Source organism: Arachis duranensis, chromosome 5 (assembly GCF_000817695.3).
Source record: "Arachis duranensis cultivar V14167 chromosome 5, aradu.V14167.gnm2.J7QH, whole genome shotgun sequence".
NCBI classification, from domain to species: Eukaryota; Viridiplantae; Streptophyta; class Magnoliopsida; order Fabales; family Fabaceae; genus Arachis; species Arachis duranensis.
In genome coordinates this window covers 96,258,005-96,276,230 of record NC_029776.3, presented here as the reverse complement: position 1 = coordinate 96,276,230, position 18,226 = coordinate 96,258,005, and the positions used below count along the sequence as shown (strand labels likewise).

Sequence of the window (18,226 nt, the reverse complement as noted above, 5' to 3'; positions counted from 1 at the left end):
AAATCCACTCAATTTTGTGATGCTTCCGGCAGTCCGGCACTGCGCATCTGTCGAGGAAATGAAGCAGTCTCTTTAGCTTTGTGGTTTAACCCATGACGTCCTGAGCCTTTATAGCCATTGATTCCATTAATTGTTCCCGGGCTTCAAAGTTAAAAAAATAGGAAGTATTTCAGGTATTTTTGAAATATTGGTATTTTAGTAATTTTAGTGATTGAATTTATTATAAAAATATATATAATACATATTAATTAAAATAAATTATTAAAATAACTGAAATGCTAGTATTTTAGAAATATTTAAAAAAATTTCAAAAGAATAATCTTGTGGTATGCATACGTAGTGATTTATACTTTCTATAACGAAAAAAGAATTTGGTTTGTTATCTGTGTTTAGTATTTCAAAAACGTAAAATACTATTTTGGATTTTTAAGGTTTGGGTTAAATATTTTAATTTCATTCTTAATATTTTGAGAATTTTATTTCAGTCTAAAAAATTTTAAATAAATTTAATATTGTCTCACAGTTAAATTTAACATGAATAATAATTATATTTAAAAACTAATATAACGTTCAACGTAAGTAAAATTGACCTATTAATAATATAAAAAAATTTATTAATTATTTGAGTAAAATTTAACGGTAAAACAATATTAAATCCGTTTAAATTTTTTTAGAATTGATATAGAATATTTAAAACATTAGAACTAAATTAATACTTTATCCAAAACCAAAATAATTCTTTACCATATTCCAAAATTTTAATAGTTCATTTATTATATTCAATCATCTATATGCAATTGTATAACATTGACTCATTGAGTAGTTTCGCTTATGGTTATATGGCTTTTGGTCACAGTTGTAAGAACCAAATTAGGATTGAATTGATTAAGTTACTGGTTTATTAATTTATGAAACAATAAAATTAGTCTTATATAAATAAAAAATATAAAATAGCTAAAAATTTAAAATTAAAATTTAAAACAGATATCTTAATTATGAATAATAAAAAATATAATTAATTTAAATATAAGTGAATATAAAATTGAAATAATATTAACAAAATTATTATATATTTTTATTATATAATTAATAGTTAGCATAAAAATAACAAAGAATAACATAGTTTAGTGACAAGGGGGCATACAATAACAAAGAGATCAGGTTGAAGCTACATTTTCAACGATTGTAGAATTTTTTATGAAGTGGTTCGATTGGACCGATTTTCTATCGACTTTTACCGATTTTAACTGGTTCTCGCCAATTCTGAACGGTTCTCACCGATTCTAATTTTTAAATGGTCATATTACTATACTGGATCGGTTAAAGATCCCATTTACTAATTTTTCGATCAAACCAGTCAATCAAATTTGGTTCTTACAGCACTGTTTATGGTTATGTCACGGTTAATTATTTCAAAACTATTATCATAAGTCTCTCCCTCTTACTTTTATTTTTAAATTCGAGTGTTTTTAAATATTAAAAGCATGGTTCTGAAAACCGGACCGGACCGGCCGGTTCAACCGGAAAAATCGGGAACCGGTCAGTTAACCGGTCCGGGTAAGCTCAAAAACCGGTAAAAAACCGGTCGAACCGGCCGGTTAACCGGTAAACCGATCGAACCGACCGGTTTTTTAACGATTTTTTAACGGTTTTTTATTAAATTAATATATTTAAAATTATTTTTAGGTTTTTTAATAATTTTATTTAATATTTAATTAAACCGGTTGAACCCCGGTCGAACCATTGAACCATTGAACCAGTAACCTCACCGGTTCATTGACCGGTCCGGTTCTCGCAACCTTGATTAAAAGAGCATTACTTTAATTTTAATAATATTTTTTAAAAAGTATTATCACCACATAAAAAAGTGATGCCATATGTACAAGTCTTTTTGTAATCAAGTCTAACTAAATTGGTGCAAAGTCTAACGAAAAAAATGCGTGCATATATTAGTACTCTTTTTTTTTGTGCTTTTTGCAGCATACACATTTTTATTGGAGAACACAAAAACTTATTGATATAGCACACACATTTTCGAAATAGAACACACAAAATTTTACACATAACACAAATTTATCGATGTAGCACAAATATTTTTACACATAACATATTTTTACTGCGAATATTTTTTGTTAGTTGGGTGAATCAATGTCTTAGGGATGTAGTCCTCCAACAAATTTTATCCTGCACATAAATTCTATACTATACAATAAGATTTTTGTGCTTGTCACACAAATTTATGTGTTATGTGTATTTTATTGATTGGATGTCAATGTTTTGGACATATGGTCCTTACAAACTTTTTGTGCTATATATCAAAATTGATGTATTGTGCATCAAAATTTTTGTGCTTTAGTTTCTTAACATTTATAAGAAAAGAAGAAGATGAAGATGATGAAAACAATGATAATGATAATAAAAGAGGGTGAGAAAAAAAATTAACAACAGCATCAAGAAGAAGAATAAAATAGAAGAAAATTAACAACAATAATTGTGATGACAGCAACTATAACAATAACGATCGCAGTTGAAGAAGAAAGAAGGAAGGAATGTAAGAAGAAGAAGCAGCCACAGTTGTTAAAGAAAAGAGAAAAGTAGCACTGGTTTTTATTTTTAAACAATTTATTAAACTTGGTTATAAAAAGACTTAAAATGTGAATACCTAGTATTTTTGTAAAAAAAAAAAAATTAACTTGACTAATCAGTTACCCCGTATAAAAATAGATATTTAATATCTTATAAAATTTTATTATATCACTATAAACAAGTTTGATATCTTACAAACTTTTATTGTTATATTACTGTAAACAAGTTCAATTATTCGTTTATTGTAAATTTGATTATTCTATTATAACATGTCTAAGTATCCGGTGACTAATTAACTATTTAGCTGAAAAAGTATATGAATTAATATATATAAATATATACAAATACATAATGATTAGTTTAGTTACTTATTTTTAAGATAAATGAGCATTTTTGTTAAAAGTTATGTATATAATGTTTCATATGATTGTGAAGTGTCAGCTCTACTAAGACGTTTCTTCCTGTACCTCCATGCAACCTGAATGCGCGTTGCTGCAAAGCATCTCCAATAAGGTGATTCATACCTAAAATTAGTGGACGAATCAAAAGTATGCCGTCAGTTAAGAATTTAAAGAAGCAAAGACAGACATCACGTGTATCTTTCGGTGAAAATTCAGGTAATAGTTAAGAAATATTAAATGATTTGACTGATTTGATTAAATTATCGTCTAAAGGCTCTCAATTATTAATTGTATATGAAATTGATTGTATTTGAATTTTCATCGTATTTTTCACTTGACAGGATAAAGTGTAATTTCTCATATTATATTTAAAAAAAAAAGAAAGAAAAAGACAAATCGATCCCTAAATTTTTGGTCTGTAGACATTTAAGTCTCCGAGGATTTAAAAATACATTTAAGTCTCTGACCTCTTCAAAATCTAAACATATCGATCTTTGAGTCTAATTTGTTCAATTTTAAAAATTTTCTCACGTGTGCATCCATATTAATCAGGTCAGTATAACGAGAGTCACGTTTGATTTTTTCGTTGAGTCTGATAGACCCAAGTTAATATGAGGGATTAATATGTCTAGGTTTTGAAAATGTCAAGAACTTAAATGTATTTTCAAATCCTCAAGAATTTAAATGTGGATCAAAAGGTCAATGACCTATTTGCACTGTTAGCAAAACCGGACCGGACCGGCCGGTTCAACCGAAAAATCGGTGAACCAGACCTAACACCGGTCCAGTCCAAACATCTAACCGCTTAAGGTAGGGAACTGGAACGAACTGGTCAAACCCGTACTAAACCGACAAAAACCGGTCAAACCCGATGAGCATCGGTTCAACCGAACCGCTCGGGCGCAATTGAAGGAGAACCTGACTGGAGTTCGAACCCCTTTTCTAAAGATAGTAGAGATGCTAGCATGACCACCAGGCTGCAATGTTAATATTTGTACAAGTTTTAGTTTACTTATATTCAATTTATTTTCATTTTAATGTCACTCATTTTTAAATAATTTATATTTTATTTAACTATAATTTTATATTTAATACAAATTAAAAAAATAAATAAATAAATTTTATTAATCACAATTTATTTATTTTTTCATGATTATACGATATCTATTAATATTATTTTTTCAACAAATATTTATAGTATATAATAATAAGTAAAGACTCACATACATTTGTCTTCATATGAAGTTGATAATTGAAAATCGTTAAATGATAATTTAGTCAAACTTGTCAAATCATCTAACGATTTTTAAATATTAATTTCACATAAAAACAACTGTACGTGAGCAATGATCTAGTGACCTAGTAGCTTGACTAGTGACCGGGTTAACCGGTTCGACCAGTAATCTACCGGTTGAACCAGTAACCCAGTAACTCATTAACTTGACCAATTCGATCACCAGTTCGATTTTGATAACTATGCCTATTTGTTATTTTCTCTAAAAAAATATAAAAAAAATAAAAAATTAAAGATTAAACTTTAATCCCTCAATTTGAAAAAAATGAAATGATGCACCCATTATAGGAGACATGCTTTCTAGTTTCTACTGTTGAAAAGACCAACTCTGATTCACTAATCACTCGGTGCATAAACAAACTAGATAGAATGGCATGTGAGAATCATATAGGATGCACTATCAGTCATTCTTTAATTTTAATATAATTTTTAACATTTTAAACAAAAACCAGTGCTCATGGATGAACTTAGAGCACACATTTAAGGAAATGGATCTTCTCAACTTTTTGTAAAAATTGAGAGAGTAAGGTGCGATCTCTCACCATTAATTAATTTTATAAGTGAGACAAAAAAAACATAAGAAAGAGAGCAATGAAGAGTTAGAAATCACACTTTACTCCCTCAATTTTTTTTAACAATTGAATTGATCCATAATGTTCTTTTGGACCATGGAAGAATTTTTCTTATTGAAAAACAAAAAAGTAAAGTGACAAATAAACTCTGAAAATTTATATTTCGGACATATTAGTTTTTAAAGAAAAAATAGTAATAAAATTATCCAGGATAATAAACGTGAATAAATTAAGACCCTTTATTTTAATCATAGGAACTAATTTAAAGATAACTACATCTATTATCTTAAAAAATTTTATTAGTCAATCTTTATTGTAAATTATTAAGAATTTATTTGTCACTCTACTTTTAAAAAAATAAGAAACAGGCGTAAGAATAAAGGATAACCTAACCTAATGGCTCCATGAACACGCGGACTCCTCAAGAATCGTGCATAAAGGCTTGTAACTTCTTCAAGGTCTGCCGCAGTGAGAGAAAAAGCCTCCACATTTGTTAAGCAAGTAACTGTTCTATTGCTAACTAACCTCTGTCTTGGGATTTTTACTTTTTTGCCATCTGCAAAAGAAACAAAGCTGGTATTGATAAATGATAACTATTTTTTTTAAGTACAGCATGCTATGAAAACATGAATTAGGTACTTTCCTTGTGCATCAAGTATTGCAAGGAAACGCAAAATGTTACCTCTGTTTGCTGAAGTATGCTCAAGACACCAAGTCAAAAGTTCTTCGCCGCAAGCATCGCCTTCAGATAAAGATACATTTCCGTCTTCGCCTATGCTCTCCAATTTCCCACGCACGATAAAAACTATCTTCTCTACCAAACCGCCACTGTACAAAACTATGCTTCCTTTGATGTACGTTTTTTGTCGTAGTCTTTCGCAGATGGCATCCAAGATAGGCTCGTCCATCAAGGCAAAAATTCTAACCTGCATTGTATACACCACAAGATGATAAGACATAAACATTAGAATCAAATCATCATTGCCTCCAAACTTAGTTCGTTAATCCAAAGACCTTTGATGCAATAGATTCAACTTCATGAGCATTGACTTCAAAATAGCCTTAAGTAACATTTTTAGTTGTACTGTCTAACTTTACGCTGCATGGGTTGAATTGTAGGGTGTACCTATGTACTCACTTGGCTTTTTTTCCAAATGTACCATTTTTTCGGAACTTATTATCAAAATGTCACGCTTTTAAAACTAATTACCCAAATGTCCACCCATTTGCTAAGGTGAGAACTGATTTGTTATTTCATTTTTAATTACGATTGATTATAGTAATATAGAAAAAGTGGAATATGGTAATTAGTTTCAGAAGAATAGCATTTTGGTAGTAAGTTTCGGAAAATGTGGCACATTGGTAAAAAGGCCTACTCACTTTCTTTACAAATTTAAAGAGATGGCGTCTAATGTCCCGCTGAAGGTCTTCAGGCAAATTTTCTAGAAGCACTTCTTCATTCACTCCTCTTGTTGCAGCCCAGTTGTAACGTTCAGCTTGTCGCACTCTCCTACAACATAGGCCAGGCATGTAAGTGGATTGGATTCCTTAAAACTTGTGTTATATCATCCACAAAATCCATGATTATAATGTCTATATGAACAAAACAGATATGATAGACACATCTTCCCTTCTTTCTTTTTGTTTTTTTTCAACAACCTACAATACAGTACCATGATTTGCTTCTCATATGTTTTAATTTGTCCATGAGCAATGGAATAATTTGGTTCCTTGCAAAGAATCATATCATGTAAACATTTTGTATATGTCACCAAGAACTTGTTCACAAAGTTAATACATAAATTTCCAATAAATGATGTTCTGTGAAGAATGGACAATGAACTAGTGGGCAAATTTAATCAATTTAGCTACAAATACTAAATGAAGAAAAATAGTTACCTTTTCAAGTCTTCTGCTAAGCGTCGATGACTCATCCACTGCTCCACATCACGTCGCCTAAGTGACATTTCTAGCCTCCTTTAAAAGAAAGGAAGGAAATGAGTTTACATATATGGTTACAAACACAACTATCAAAACTAAAACTAAAAAAACAAGACCAGACATATTTTTGGTATGCCATATATAAGACAGGAAAGCTGTCAAACAACATACCAGGATATAGATTATAAGAATCAGTAAGAATCATTCTAGGGAATTTTAAGCTAGGACAAGAGTTTTGCATTTATTCACATTGATCCACCACAATTATAAACATTTCAGGTGTCAAAGAATAAGACTTACAGATACAGTTCAATTACTATTCACTAAAACAAGATTTTAGCATTCATTCAAATAACTGACCTTGCTGAGTTCTGCTAAGTTGCATTTTTATTTAGTTATTTTGCTAATGTACCGCTAAGCTAGCATAATTGATAGTTAAATATGAAAACATAGATAGCCATAATTCTAAAGGTATAAAACCTTTCAGGGTTCTTTCTAATTAATATACAGCAACGAGAAGTGCAATCCTATTCCCCTGATATATCCTTCATTCTTCAAGCTCGAACATCACATAATTTTCTTAACTAATGCTTAAGGGAATCTTAAATCACTAATTAATTTAGTGAGAATGGAAATTAAAGAACACTGCTCTCAAACAGTACTTCTTAGTCACTCAACATGTTGACTTTTGAGGCATTGAATACAAGCAAGACAATCTACCTGCGTCCCAGAGCCTGAAGAAAGTTTTGTATGTTTCCAATGAGAAGAGCAAAAAGCAAGAGTCCCAATCCTATGATGGCCATGGTGAAAAGGACTTCCCAAACAAAGTAGCTTGGGGTCAAATTGCCAGCCAGAGTACTAATTTGCTGCAAAATGAAATAGATGTAGCATTCGTTGAGTTTCATTAAGAAATAAATATTGAATTGGCATGCACGTACTATCCTAAGCACAATATTGTTCCTACAGGACACTGAACAATCTTTGGGAATTTCAGGTTCTAAAATGTTTCATTTGCTCCAGATGTTCGTAACAAAGTATTACACACTTCGAATGTCATCATCTTCAAATTTAGAATTTCTGAAATTTATATCTTGCTTGTTGATCGCCCATGATATTGTAACTTGTTTTTCCTCTATTTTAGTTGTGAATTATGCACCTTAGCTTGCTTCACTCATTAGACACAATTAATATTGAGAAAAGAAATGAAAGATCTACCTGGAATCCCCAAAACGATGAATATACATATCTAGTGATCACATTATGTTCTGCAGTAAGGTTGACACCTTTAAGATAAATCCCGTAAGGAAAACCATCTTCGGTAAAACAAGCTGATGAATTAGTGTCATTCATCCAATACTTCCAATTCATTTTATTTCGATATTTTTCAGCATGTTCATGACCACAGTCAATGAATCTGTTGCATTCAAGAATATCAGATTTCTTGCAGGCATCTCGTAAACATTGATTAACCCTCTGGAAAAGAAACAAGGGAAAAGAAAGTAAAATATATATATATATATATAGTTCAATTATTTGACACAGCTTGGACATAACTTGAATCCATGCAAACAATAATGCATAATATCAAGGATACCAAATCAAAAGTCTGCAATCTAAGCATTACTTCTTTTCTTCTGTTGTCATAAGCATGATATGATTTTATCATGAATCCTTAATATATGCATTGCTTTGGGGGGAAAAAGAGAAAAAAATGATGTATTGTTTGTCTCCCTTTTGTTTTATTGTTTATTAAAAAATGAATTTGTAAGGTGTACATAAAAGTAAATAAATAAAAAAATAATCTGAAACCAAAACTGTAGTCATTGAAAAAGAAACTACAAGAGTTCTTTGGCGAAAGACCTACACATACCTGCAAAGCAAAGAGGTACCACCATGACCCAACAACATGACCAGAGAGCATAAAGGTGAGAAGATTTATAAAGAAATTTGCCCATGCTGACTCAAATATGAATCCGGTTGGAGAAATTAGCATTGGTAGAAACCTACACAATCTGGGAATATACTGAACAAGGATAACAGCTCGCAAAAGATTCTTTGCATAATTTGCTCCTGATGATCCCAAGTTTTGTGGTATTACAAACAATATGATTATCTGTAAATATTCCACTGAGTTATATCATAACAAGGAAGTCGAAATGCATATATAATATGAAATAGAACCACAATCAGCTTAGAAAGAAATACACAGAACCTATTATTCATCTAAATTTACTTGACATAGAAGTTTAAAATCTTGAACAATCAAATATAACAATTTACTTGATATATATACATCGAATATTGATCATTTGGAGTATGAGATACCAAAACTGAAATAAGTAAGAAAGAGGGATGGATGATGTTTACCTGAGGAAGTGGAATTACAACTAATAAGTCAAGAAAAAAATATGTTTGAAGGTAATGAAGAGCAATTTTCTTAGGATGGTCAACTAATTCCCCAGCACCAACCACCCTAGACTCCGGAGCTACATAAGCCAACCGAAACTGGGAAAAGAAAAAAAAATTGAAATGTTAGTTATGCTTTGCTGCATCACAGAAGAGTACCAACCTAGCCTGCCAACCGAACAAATAAAAAATTCATTGATTCACCAAAAATATTATCATTTTTGAAGCCTAGCGTTAACAGTAAAATTTATTAAAATTTTGTATTTATTCAATGAGATTACTTTCTAGTGCCCACACAAATAAACACTTAGGAGCTCAAATATATGTCTCAAAGTGACCATCGTTAATGTATGAAAAATAGTGCACAAGGAATAAACAATCAGCTGAAATTTCTGAAAGTTACCTGAAGAATAATGTTTATGAGGTATACAAAATCGTTCATGCTTCTAAGAAAAACAAGCAAAGTTGTCATTGGTGTGTTCATAACAATACATTTATGTTCCTACACAAAACAAGCAGAAAAAAAAAAATTTAAGAGTTCTGGGAATTTGAGAGATTCTATAAAACAAAGTAATGCCTTGCTTTGGAACTATCCTAGCACATAAAGGTGTTTATTCGTAATGAAGTGATAAGAGATTGTTTAAGTGAACCACAAAACATTAAAATCTTTGAATCTAAACAACAGGTGGGGAAATCATACCTTCTGCACAGAGAGCAAAAAGAAAAATAATGGATCCACAAAAATTGCCAACAAGCAACAAATTGCAAAAAACTTATTCCATTGTTGAACAAGTTTTGTATGAGGATTCATAACCCGAGGTACATAAGGAATCAAGAAAGCAGAAAGTCTTCTTGCCCAACACTTGGCATCCCCATAAAGGGAATTGTGAAACTGAAAACATCCAAAGTTCAACAAAATTAGTTCAGTAATAGGAGTTATTGTTTCACCTAGTGAGAAAAGGCTTATTTTTTTCTTTTTCTTTTGTGTAGTTAAAAAGGTGCTAATATCGTCGAAACAATTCACAGGTTAAATTTCCACAAAAAGGTAGAATAGAATATTTTAAAATTTAAAGAATATTGCCTATAATAGCACAATAAAGCTTAGTAGAATTACTAAGCCATGCAAATTTTCATGGAATCTAGTTGTGCACAGATAAGGATCATTTTCTTATAATTATGTTGTCTGCTATGCTGCTCTATCATTAGGCCTTGCTATCTTTATCCCTATTATCCACCACAGGACAACTCCATGTTTCATAATTCTTGTTAGATTACTTAAAACACTAACAAAATACTTGATGAAAATAACCATAACAACCAAACATAGATACAACTAGAAGTGAAATAATTATTTGTTATATATATAAAACCATGGGAAAGGGAAAATAAGCATATCAAATCATAAGTTTTCTTAGAACCAGACATTACAGCACACATCTGGAATAAAATTAGCAACATATCAATAACATAAGAACCTGAGTGCATAGTGTAACTGTAATCTAATGCAACCTTAAAATATATAGCTACAAGTCTACAATTAAGCCTTGTTCCATTTGGTGGGTTTGGCTATAAGGATCGAGCTAATAGTGTGCCATCATTAACATCTAAATCTCTTAACATGAAAGAAAGGATAGTCTATTTAGGAAGAAAGTACCTTCGGACTGAATATACCCGAAGCTTTTGAATTCCTTTGTTGAGTGGCCTTGAAGTAAGTCGGGCAAGTCGTGCAATATGGATCATTGCACATTCCCAGTTGACCAGACTTTGCTAAATGTTCATTTTTACCATTATAGTTGTTTTGCAAATCACTTTCAGCCATGCCGACACTAAACGAAGGAAAGTTTTCTGTCTTGGTTTCTGCTGGTTGCTTCCCTGCCCGGAAGAGAGCTCCAGATTTATTGGAAACATACAATGGACCACTCATCTGATCAAGTGGGATTTTTCTCTGACTCCGTAGGGGACCTGTGTGTCCCCTAATATCACTTACTCTTTCGCGTGGTTCCATCGAGAACATGGGAATAGAAATTGATATGCTACGTGTCCTAGGTGCAGGATTTTGGAATTTAGAATTAACAGGTTCATTTGATTGCTTTAGATGAGTGTCTGACAGCATTGGTTCCTCATCTTTTCCGGAACTAGCCATGTCTCTTGACAACTCTGCAGTATTAACAAAATAACAATTATTCCTAAGTCAAAGTTAATTTAATATATTCACAAAACAATGAATAAATAACAGGAAACAAGATGTCCAAGGTGGCAAGACAGGAATCCAGAGATCATATGTGAGAAAGCTATGCTTATACAGTTATACTCCTGATAATTATTAGACTGATTGGAATTTTCAGGCCCGTTATACAAAAACATAACACAGCGGTTTATTTAAACAAAAGAAAAAGGAAAAGAAAAAGAGCATCAGCTGATCTTAGGCAACTGTTCATTATTCATTGGTTAAGGTATTTTCTTCTAATTCTTTTGAAATATACAGTCTGCAATATCTTAAAATGAATTATATATTGCTGAGATCAACATCTTTTATTCAGATTCATCTCAATGCAATGCAGCCAATGGAAAACATTAAAGGAGGTGGTAATAGCACTATACTTAATTTCTCTCCAACCAAGAATAAACCATAACAAGGAACTTAAACCGTTAAACACATGTTAATTTTCACTACTCCTTGAAAATGGTAATTGCCGTAATGAAAAAGAGTCCAAGCATAATTTACTAAGATTGACTAAAAGCAAGAAAAAGATAACCAGCAAATCAATAAAAGAAAGCACACCAAATTAAGAAAACAAACAAACAAAAGTGGAATAAGAGAGAGTAAACACCTGTTTGTCAAAAGAACTGAAAGAAAAGAACTCCACTATCTATTCTAACCCTGATACCAATCAACCATTTCCTCTTCAAGATAAATATATAGAGGAGAATTGTGAATAAATGTGCTGACTGGGTAAAAAGTAAGGACTTTGAAGAAACGGCAGTGTGAACGGGAAACATAGAGAGAGAAAGATTGGAGCTTAGAGTCATTGTTTTGTGATCTATGTGTGTTATGTGTTGTGGGTGTGTTTCCCATGCAATTTCCTGTTTGCCCCATTCCACAAGTTTGCACCTTTGCACACGTTGTTATGTTATGCTGACAAGTGACAACCTCTAGTTTGGTTTGGAATTAAAAGAAGTTGAGTTCTGTTTGTCCTAAGCTACGTAGAAATAATGTAGGGCTTTGACTTCAAATGTTTCAATATGTGAAAATTAGTCAATATGTCAATAACATGCTTCAATCACAGGAAATTCTTACTGAATTTCATTACTGTGAGAGTTGACACGGCCACCGCTATTGTCTTAGTATCATTTTCCTTACTGGCAAATAAGTCCTAACAAAGAAAATTTGTTATATATGTTATAGACTTATAGTATACTTTTATTTATAATAATCCACTTTGACTATTTGCATATTAAGATATCAAAAATTAAATCTACAAAATTCTAAAAACAAAGAAAATTGAAAATAAAAATACAAATCAAACCCACCGATGGATTAGAAATGTATTTTTCAAAATACTCTTACTTTAAAAGTATAACTGTTTGTAATAATATTTTATTATTAATTAGGCTTAAAATTGTTTGAAAAATAAAATAAAAAATGGTCTAATTCGGTTTTCTAAGGTTCCTCTTTAGCACTTTCCACTTCTATTTGGTCAGGTATAATTTGATTTGATTTAGTTTAGTCTAATTTGAGTTTGGCGTAGTTCAGTTTGGTTTGGTGTAGTGTGGGCCGATTCGGTCCAGATTGGAAGTAACCAAATCCGGTCTGGTTTGCTTGGTCGCTCCAGTTTACCTTGGTCTGGTTCAACTGTTGATAAACTGTTGTTGCTCATTCAAGGTATCAGCCATTTATACAGACATAAACCACAATAATGTTTGATGCTCCTTCAATAATGTTTATCTGCACCAATCATGCAATAGACAATGGCATTAAGTTCTTTTTCACGAGACATTACTCACATTTACTCAAGAGTTCTTGCAGGAGTCCAAGAAGCCCTCCAAACCACAACAAATATTGACAGAAGTTTTATACTTACCTGAGTACAACAAATCATTAGAACAAATCACAATTTCAAGCCATTGGCTGAAAATAGATTGATCAAGATAGTATTATATCAGGCTGCGCAAATACAGTTTCACTATCAAGATCACCAAGGATAACATTAAAATAAGAAATAAATGAATGTTGTATTAAATATCATAGATACCTTATATATTAATTTGATGTTTAAACCATACAATCATGCGGTTAGGGGACTTTATAGCTTGAGCGGGGCTGAGTATCACGAACTTGTGCAATGAAATGCCTTCTAAAGACGAGCAGAAAACAGCATTCCCATGCCCAGAATACACAATTTCATTCAGCAGAAACAAAAAAGATGCTGTTGACTTCATAAAATATAGAGATCAGAATGCAGTGTCATCATCATACCCAGATGAATTCAAAAATAAAAGTAGGATTTATAGTAATAAAATTCTATCCCAAGTTGACACTAATGTTATTTATAACAGATGAAACACATGGTCAGCTCCACAAAAAATACTGGAGGCTGTGAAGGCTAGCTTGTGAGGAACAATATCTCGAATTTATGTCTTTAAATTTCCTAATTGATGCTAAATCATGCATCTGCCAACAACATGGACAGAACTAAAAAGGAAAATCTGCTGATATGGACCACCATCGCCTTTCAGTATAATCTAGATCATGCGGCTGACAGAAGATCTCCGTTACAGGAAACAAGGGACTGAACAGAAATGTTTATTTGTCAAACTGAGACCCACTGGGGACAGCTAACTATAATCTAACTGCCAATTGCTAAAATGACAATGCACATCCATTGCTCTCAACTTGACAACTCCATTGCATCAAATGTATACAAATAATCTTGATTAGTGTATTCTGTGTTTGGCAGAAACCAGATGTCCCTAGAAATGAAGTTCATGAGAAATTACCAATAATCTCCACAAGAGCAAACACCATCCTTGAAATGGTGAAAACGATTTGTGTCTCTCACAAAAATTTCTCTCCCTTCCAAACTGCTAATAAATTTTATAGCGGCATGGCAGTCACTGCAGATTCTCAGGTTCTTAATCACTTGAAGAGGCTGCCCCGGACTCGTGTTGAGTAGTCCTAATACTACTGCCAACTTCTCACTGTGCCCACACAATATCTGCTCCTTCTCTTGTTCCTCCACATCGTGCAGCACAAGTCCAGTCTTAGGAAGGTGACCACATTTCTTCATCTCAACACTCAACTTTTCCAATTTCTCCAATATCTCTTGCATTTGTGGATGCGACTTGTCACCAGCAACAAGCATGTGTACTTTGTTTCCAATCTCAATCCAACTGTAGCCAGGATTTTTCCTCAAACCCTTACTCTTCATCACATCACGAATTCTGTCTACTTCATCCCACATGCCCTTTGAAGCATAGATGTTGGACAGAAGAATGTAGTTCCCCGGGTTATCGGGTTCTAACAGGAAAAGCTTTTCTGCAGCAATCTCGCCTAAACTCAAATTATGGTGAACTCTACAGGAACTTAGTAAGGCTCCCCAGAACCATGCAAGCATAGTGTTCTGTTTTAGTTTCAATGGCATGTTCTTTTGACAGGCTATTGAAATATTGCCACCCTTCTTCAGTTAAGCCATTTTGGGCGCATGCGTATAACACACACGTGTAGGAAATCTCATCAGGCTCCATGCCACTCTCTTGCATCATTCGAAACATCTCTATTGTTTCCTTAGCCTTCCCATGCATTGCATATCCTTTCATTACTGCATTCCAAGAAACCAAATTTGGATCCAACATTTTATCAAAACAAAGCCGAGATAACTGGATTCTTCCACACTTCGCATACATATCTATCAATGCACTACCTACATAAACATCATCAAATATCCCCTTCCTGAGAGAAAAGCAATGGGTTTGCTTCCCATGCTTCAATGCTGAAATATTTCCACATGCAGGAATCAAGCTTGGTATCGTTACAGCATTAGGCTCCACTCCATGAGCCTGCATCTCTCTAAAAAGCTCCAAAGCTTCCATGTCCTTCCCATTCTGCGCACAGCTAGATATCATAGAGGTCCAAGTCACAACATTCAATTCAACTCCTTCATCAAGGAACTTCCTGAACACCTCCAATGCAGTGTCAATCAAACCATTTCGCGACAACCCATTTAGAAAAGCATTCAAAGAACCAACTTCCCTCTGATCGACCTCATCAAACAACTGCAACATCTCATGTGTGCATCCGCACTTCCCATATATATCAAGCAGCGCACTTACCACAAACCTATCCAATCCCAATCCCTGTTTGATCACATAACCATGAACCTGTTTCGCAGCCACTCCATCCTCCAACTGCCCCAAAGCAGGAAGCACACATGATACGGTTGACCCATCAGGCAAAAAACCTTCGCTCAGCACTGTCTTGAACAACTCCACAGCCTCAACATGCCACCCTGCATTGCTGAACCCAGCAAGCATCCCATTCCACGATACCAAATTGGGCTCCACCCCCTCACTCATCATCTCACTAAACATCTCCTTGGCCCTCTCAACCATCCCACGTCGCGAGTAACCCGCGATCATCGCGCTCCAAACGACAACATCCCTCTCAGGCATTTCATCAAACAGTCGATGCGCATCCCCAATACTATCACACTTCAGATACATATGCACCAGAGAAGACGCCAAAATTGAATCCAAGGCATAACCAGACGCAAAAGCATACCCATGAAACTGCAGCCCGGGCTTCAAGGCTTGCAACGCAGCACAGGCTTTGATTGCACTCGGGAGAAGGAACCCATCAGGGGCAAGACCCTTATGACCCATGAGGGAGAAGAGGCGGAGAACGGCGTCGTATTGGTGGGACCTGGCGAAGGCATTGATGATGGTGGTGAAGGAAGGGAGGGTTGGATTGGGGAAGAAATGGAGTACGAGGTTTGTGACTTGTGAAAAGCAGAGATTATTGGCGTAGTGAGAGAGAAGCCTTGTGGCGATGTAGGTGTCGCCGTAGAGGTCGAGCTTGAGAATGTGCGCGTGGGCTTGACGCGCGTGGGAAAGGGTAATGGTGCTGGAACTCAGGCATTGCGATATTATGTTGTAGATTCCGTTGAACATGGGAGGGCATAAAAAAATCTCTTTGTTGGGGTTATGTTTAACTGTTGTTGTTAGTGTTGCGATGGGTGGGAAGGAGGAAGACTAAGTGGGATTGGGGTTTTTGGTGCGGACATGATTGAAGGTTTATTGTTGCTATTGCATAGCTTGTTTAGCGTACTCTGCTATAAGATGCGAAGAGGTTTGAGCAAAGTTCTGAGAACCGAACCAGTCATCGAACCATTCTAGTCACTGATTTACTAGTTCATTGATCCAACCAGTCTAACTGTGATTCAACCAAAAAAATCGTTTTAGAATAAAATAATAAATAAATTATAAATATACATCCTAAAATATAATTAATTAATTATAGCTTTTGATGAAGATTTTTCTACCAATCTGGCTAACTCAACAAGCACCAAACTAATAAGATGTAAAACTGATTTCACTCCGAAATGGCTTCTGCTTCTAAAATAACATCAAGTACCAAACTAACATAAAGTGAAATGGCTTCTGCTTCGCGTTTGCCCAATCCAAAAAGTGATAAATGGATATCACAAGAAGAACATCTCACGAAACATGATTCTCGAATACTAAATGGATCAAATTAAATTACAGCTATCTTTCTGATTTTAAGAGACAAAGCGACGAATTCCAATTATGATATATGTATTCTCTACTTCACGTGTGAATTATTTGGGGGAAAAACCACAATAATTCTTGACCTAAGGAGTGCAGCAGCAAACGTTGCAAAATTTCAGTAGCAGCAACAATACACGTATATAGCAACAACAACACCCCGCCACCACATTGATCAACAATAAAAATTAACAACTAAGTGCGAAAAAACAAAAGATTCAGAGGCAGTTCGCAGAGAAGAGAGGCGGAACACACCAGTGAAGTAGAGTATAGCGGCGCAGGTAGCGGAAGAGAGCAGCAAAGATGACTGGAGAGTTGCCACGACTGAGAATCAGAACAGCAGAGGCAAAACCGCAAGAGAGGCGTCGGCCACCACGACGACAGCAGGAGCAGCGGAAGCAAAACCAGAATTAAAGAAATAAATCAGCTACAGAATAAATAAATTTAAAAAAAAAAATCATTGAAGAAGTCAAAAGCATAGAATCAATCCTAAACCAGAATTAATAAAAAAAAAACAGAACAAAAAATTCAAATTAAAAAAAATAGAATTAACAATCCAACCAAAGAATCCAGAACAACCCAACCAAAGAACAAATCAGAATCAACAATGGAGAGGATGACGGAAGAATAAAAATAAATCAGAATCAAACCAACAATCAGAATAAAAAAGTTCAGAAGAAAAAACAAATCAGACTCAGAATCAAATTGAGGCTCCATTACAGTTTCAAATGCAAAGAAGGATGATGGCGCTGGAAACGGAGAGCTGGCGACGGAGGCAGGAACAGAGATGGCGCCGGCGACGGTGGAACAGAGCTTCGCGACGGAGACAGGAGGCGAGCCCGGCGACTATGCTTCCACTGCTGAGAGTCTGAGACGTTAGCTGAGTGAGGGACCGAGTGAGCTTCGAAGCTCCAACCGGCGACGGCGTCAGGAGCAGTCCGGCGGCTGAACGAGGGGGAGGGACTGAGCTCGCCGGCGATGAGAGGAACGGCCTGCTCGAGGGTGATGGGAGGAACGAGGGAGGGTGTGCTGCGCCCCTTGGAGAGTTGGAGCGAGTGAGGGTTGGTAACTGGGGCTTGGGGCTTGGTGCTGGGGTGGGATTACTGAATGCTAAACGGCTGTGTTTTGAGCGTTTTTGGGCAAAGTAAAAAACCGGCCGGGTCCCGGTTCGGTTCGACTGATCGGTTACCGACCGATTTACCGGTTCAACAACGGTTTCACTTCTTTTGGTTTTGGGATATAAT

The 18,226-nt window shown here is 34.5% G+C and overlaps 2 protein-coding genes across 6 annotated transcripts; both read right to left on the bottom strand.

The window, feature by feature from the left end:
• Positions 1-2,863: 2,863 nt before the first annotated feature.
• Positions 2,864-17,732, bottom strand: LOC107490568 (probable cyclic nucleotide-gated ion channel 20, chloroplastic). Of its 5 annotated transcripts, XM_021143264.2 has the most exons (15): positions 17,703-17,724; positions 17,238-17,306; positions 13,039-13,146; positions 10,855-11,357; positions 9,901-10,092; positions 9,604-9,702; positions 9,162-9,299; positions 8,665-8,907; positions 8,010-8,267; positions 7,515-7,660; positions 6,753-6,830; positions 6,234-6,363; positions 5,536-5,779; positions 5,247-5,409; positions 2,864-3,110 (listed from the first exon to the last, which is right to left on the bottom strand). In XM_021143264.2, the coding sequence occupies exons 3-15, from the start codon at positions 13,076-13,078 to the stop codon at positions 2,990-2,992; spliced, it is 2,355 nt and encodes a 784-aa protein (XP_020998923.1). In that variant the 5' UTR covers positions 13,079-13,146; positions 17,238-17,306; positions 17,703-17,724; the 3' UTR covers positions 2,864-2,989. The 5 variants fall into 5 exon arrangements, with proteins under 5 accessions (XP_020998923.1, XP_015966822.1, XP_020998924.1 ...); XM_016111336.3 differs by lacking the exon at positions 13,039-13,146 and having other exon boundaries at positions 17,703-17,732; XM_021143265.2 differs by lacking the exons at positions 17,238-17,306; positions 17,703-17,724 and adding an exon at positions 13,454-13,594.
• Positions 13,683-17,775, bottom strand: LOC107490569 (pentatricopeptide repeat-containing protein At1g20230-like). Its single transcript, XM_016111339.3, is given in 4 exon segments — positions 13,683-14,801; positions 14,803-16,629; positions 17,238-17,306; positions 17,703-17,775. Coding segments are annotated over 2 exon segments (2,172 nt in total). The 5' UTR covers positions 16,368-16,629; positions 17,238-17,306; positions 17,703-17,775; the 3' UTR covers positions 13,683-14,194.
• Between the last annotated feature and the right edge of the window lie 451 nt (positions 17,776-18,226).

Bases quoted from the DNA above. Each gene is read 5' to 3' on its own strand.
- LOC107490568 (XM_021143264.2), bottom strand. From the start codon at position 13,078: ATGAGCAACAACAGTTTATCAACAGTTGAACCAGACCAAG. The intron at 8,268-8,664 runs GTATGTGTAGGT...TTTCTTTTCCAG, and splicing joins GGTACCTCTTTGCTTTGCAG to AGGGTTAATCAATGTTTACG. The intron at 6,364-6,752 runs GTAACTATTTTT...CCTATGTTGTAG, and splicing joins TTAGCAGAAGACTTGAAAAG to GAGAGTGCGACAAGCTGAAC.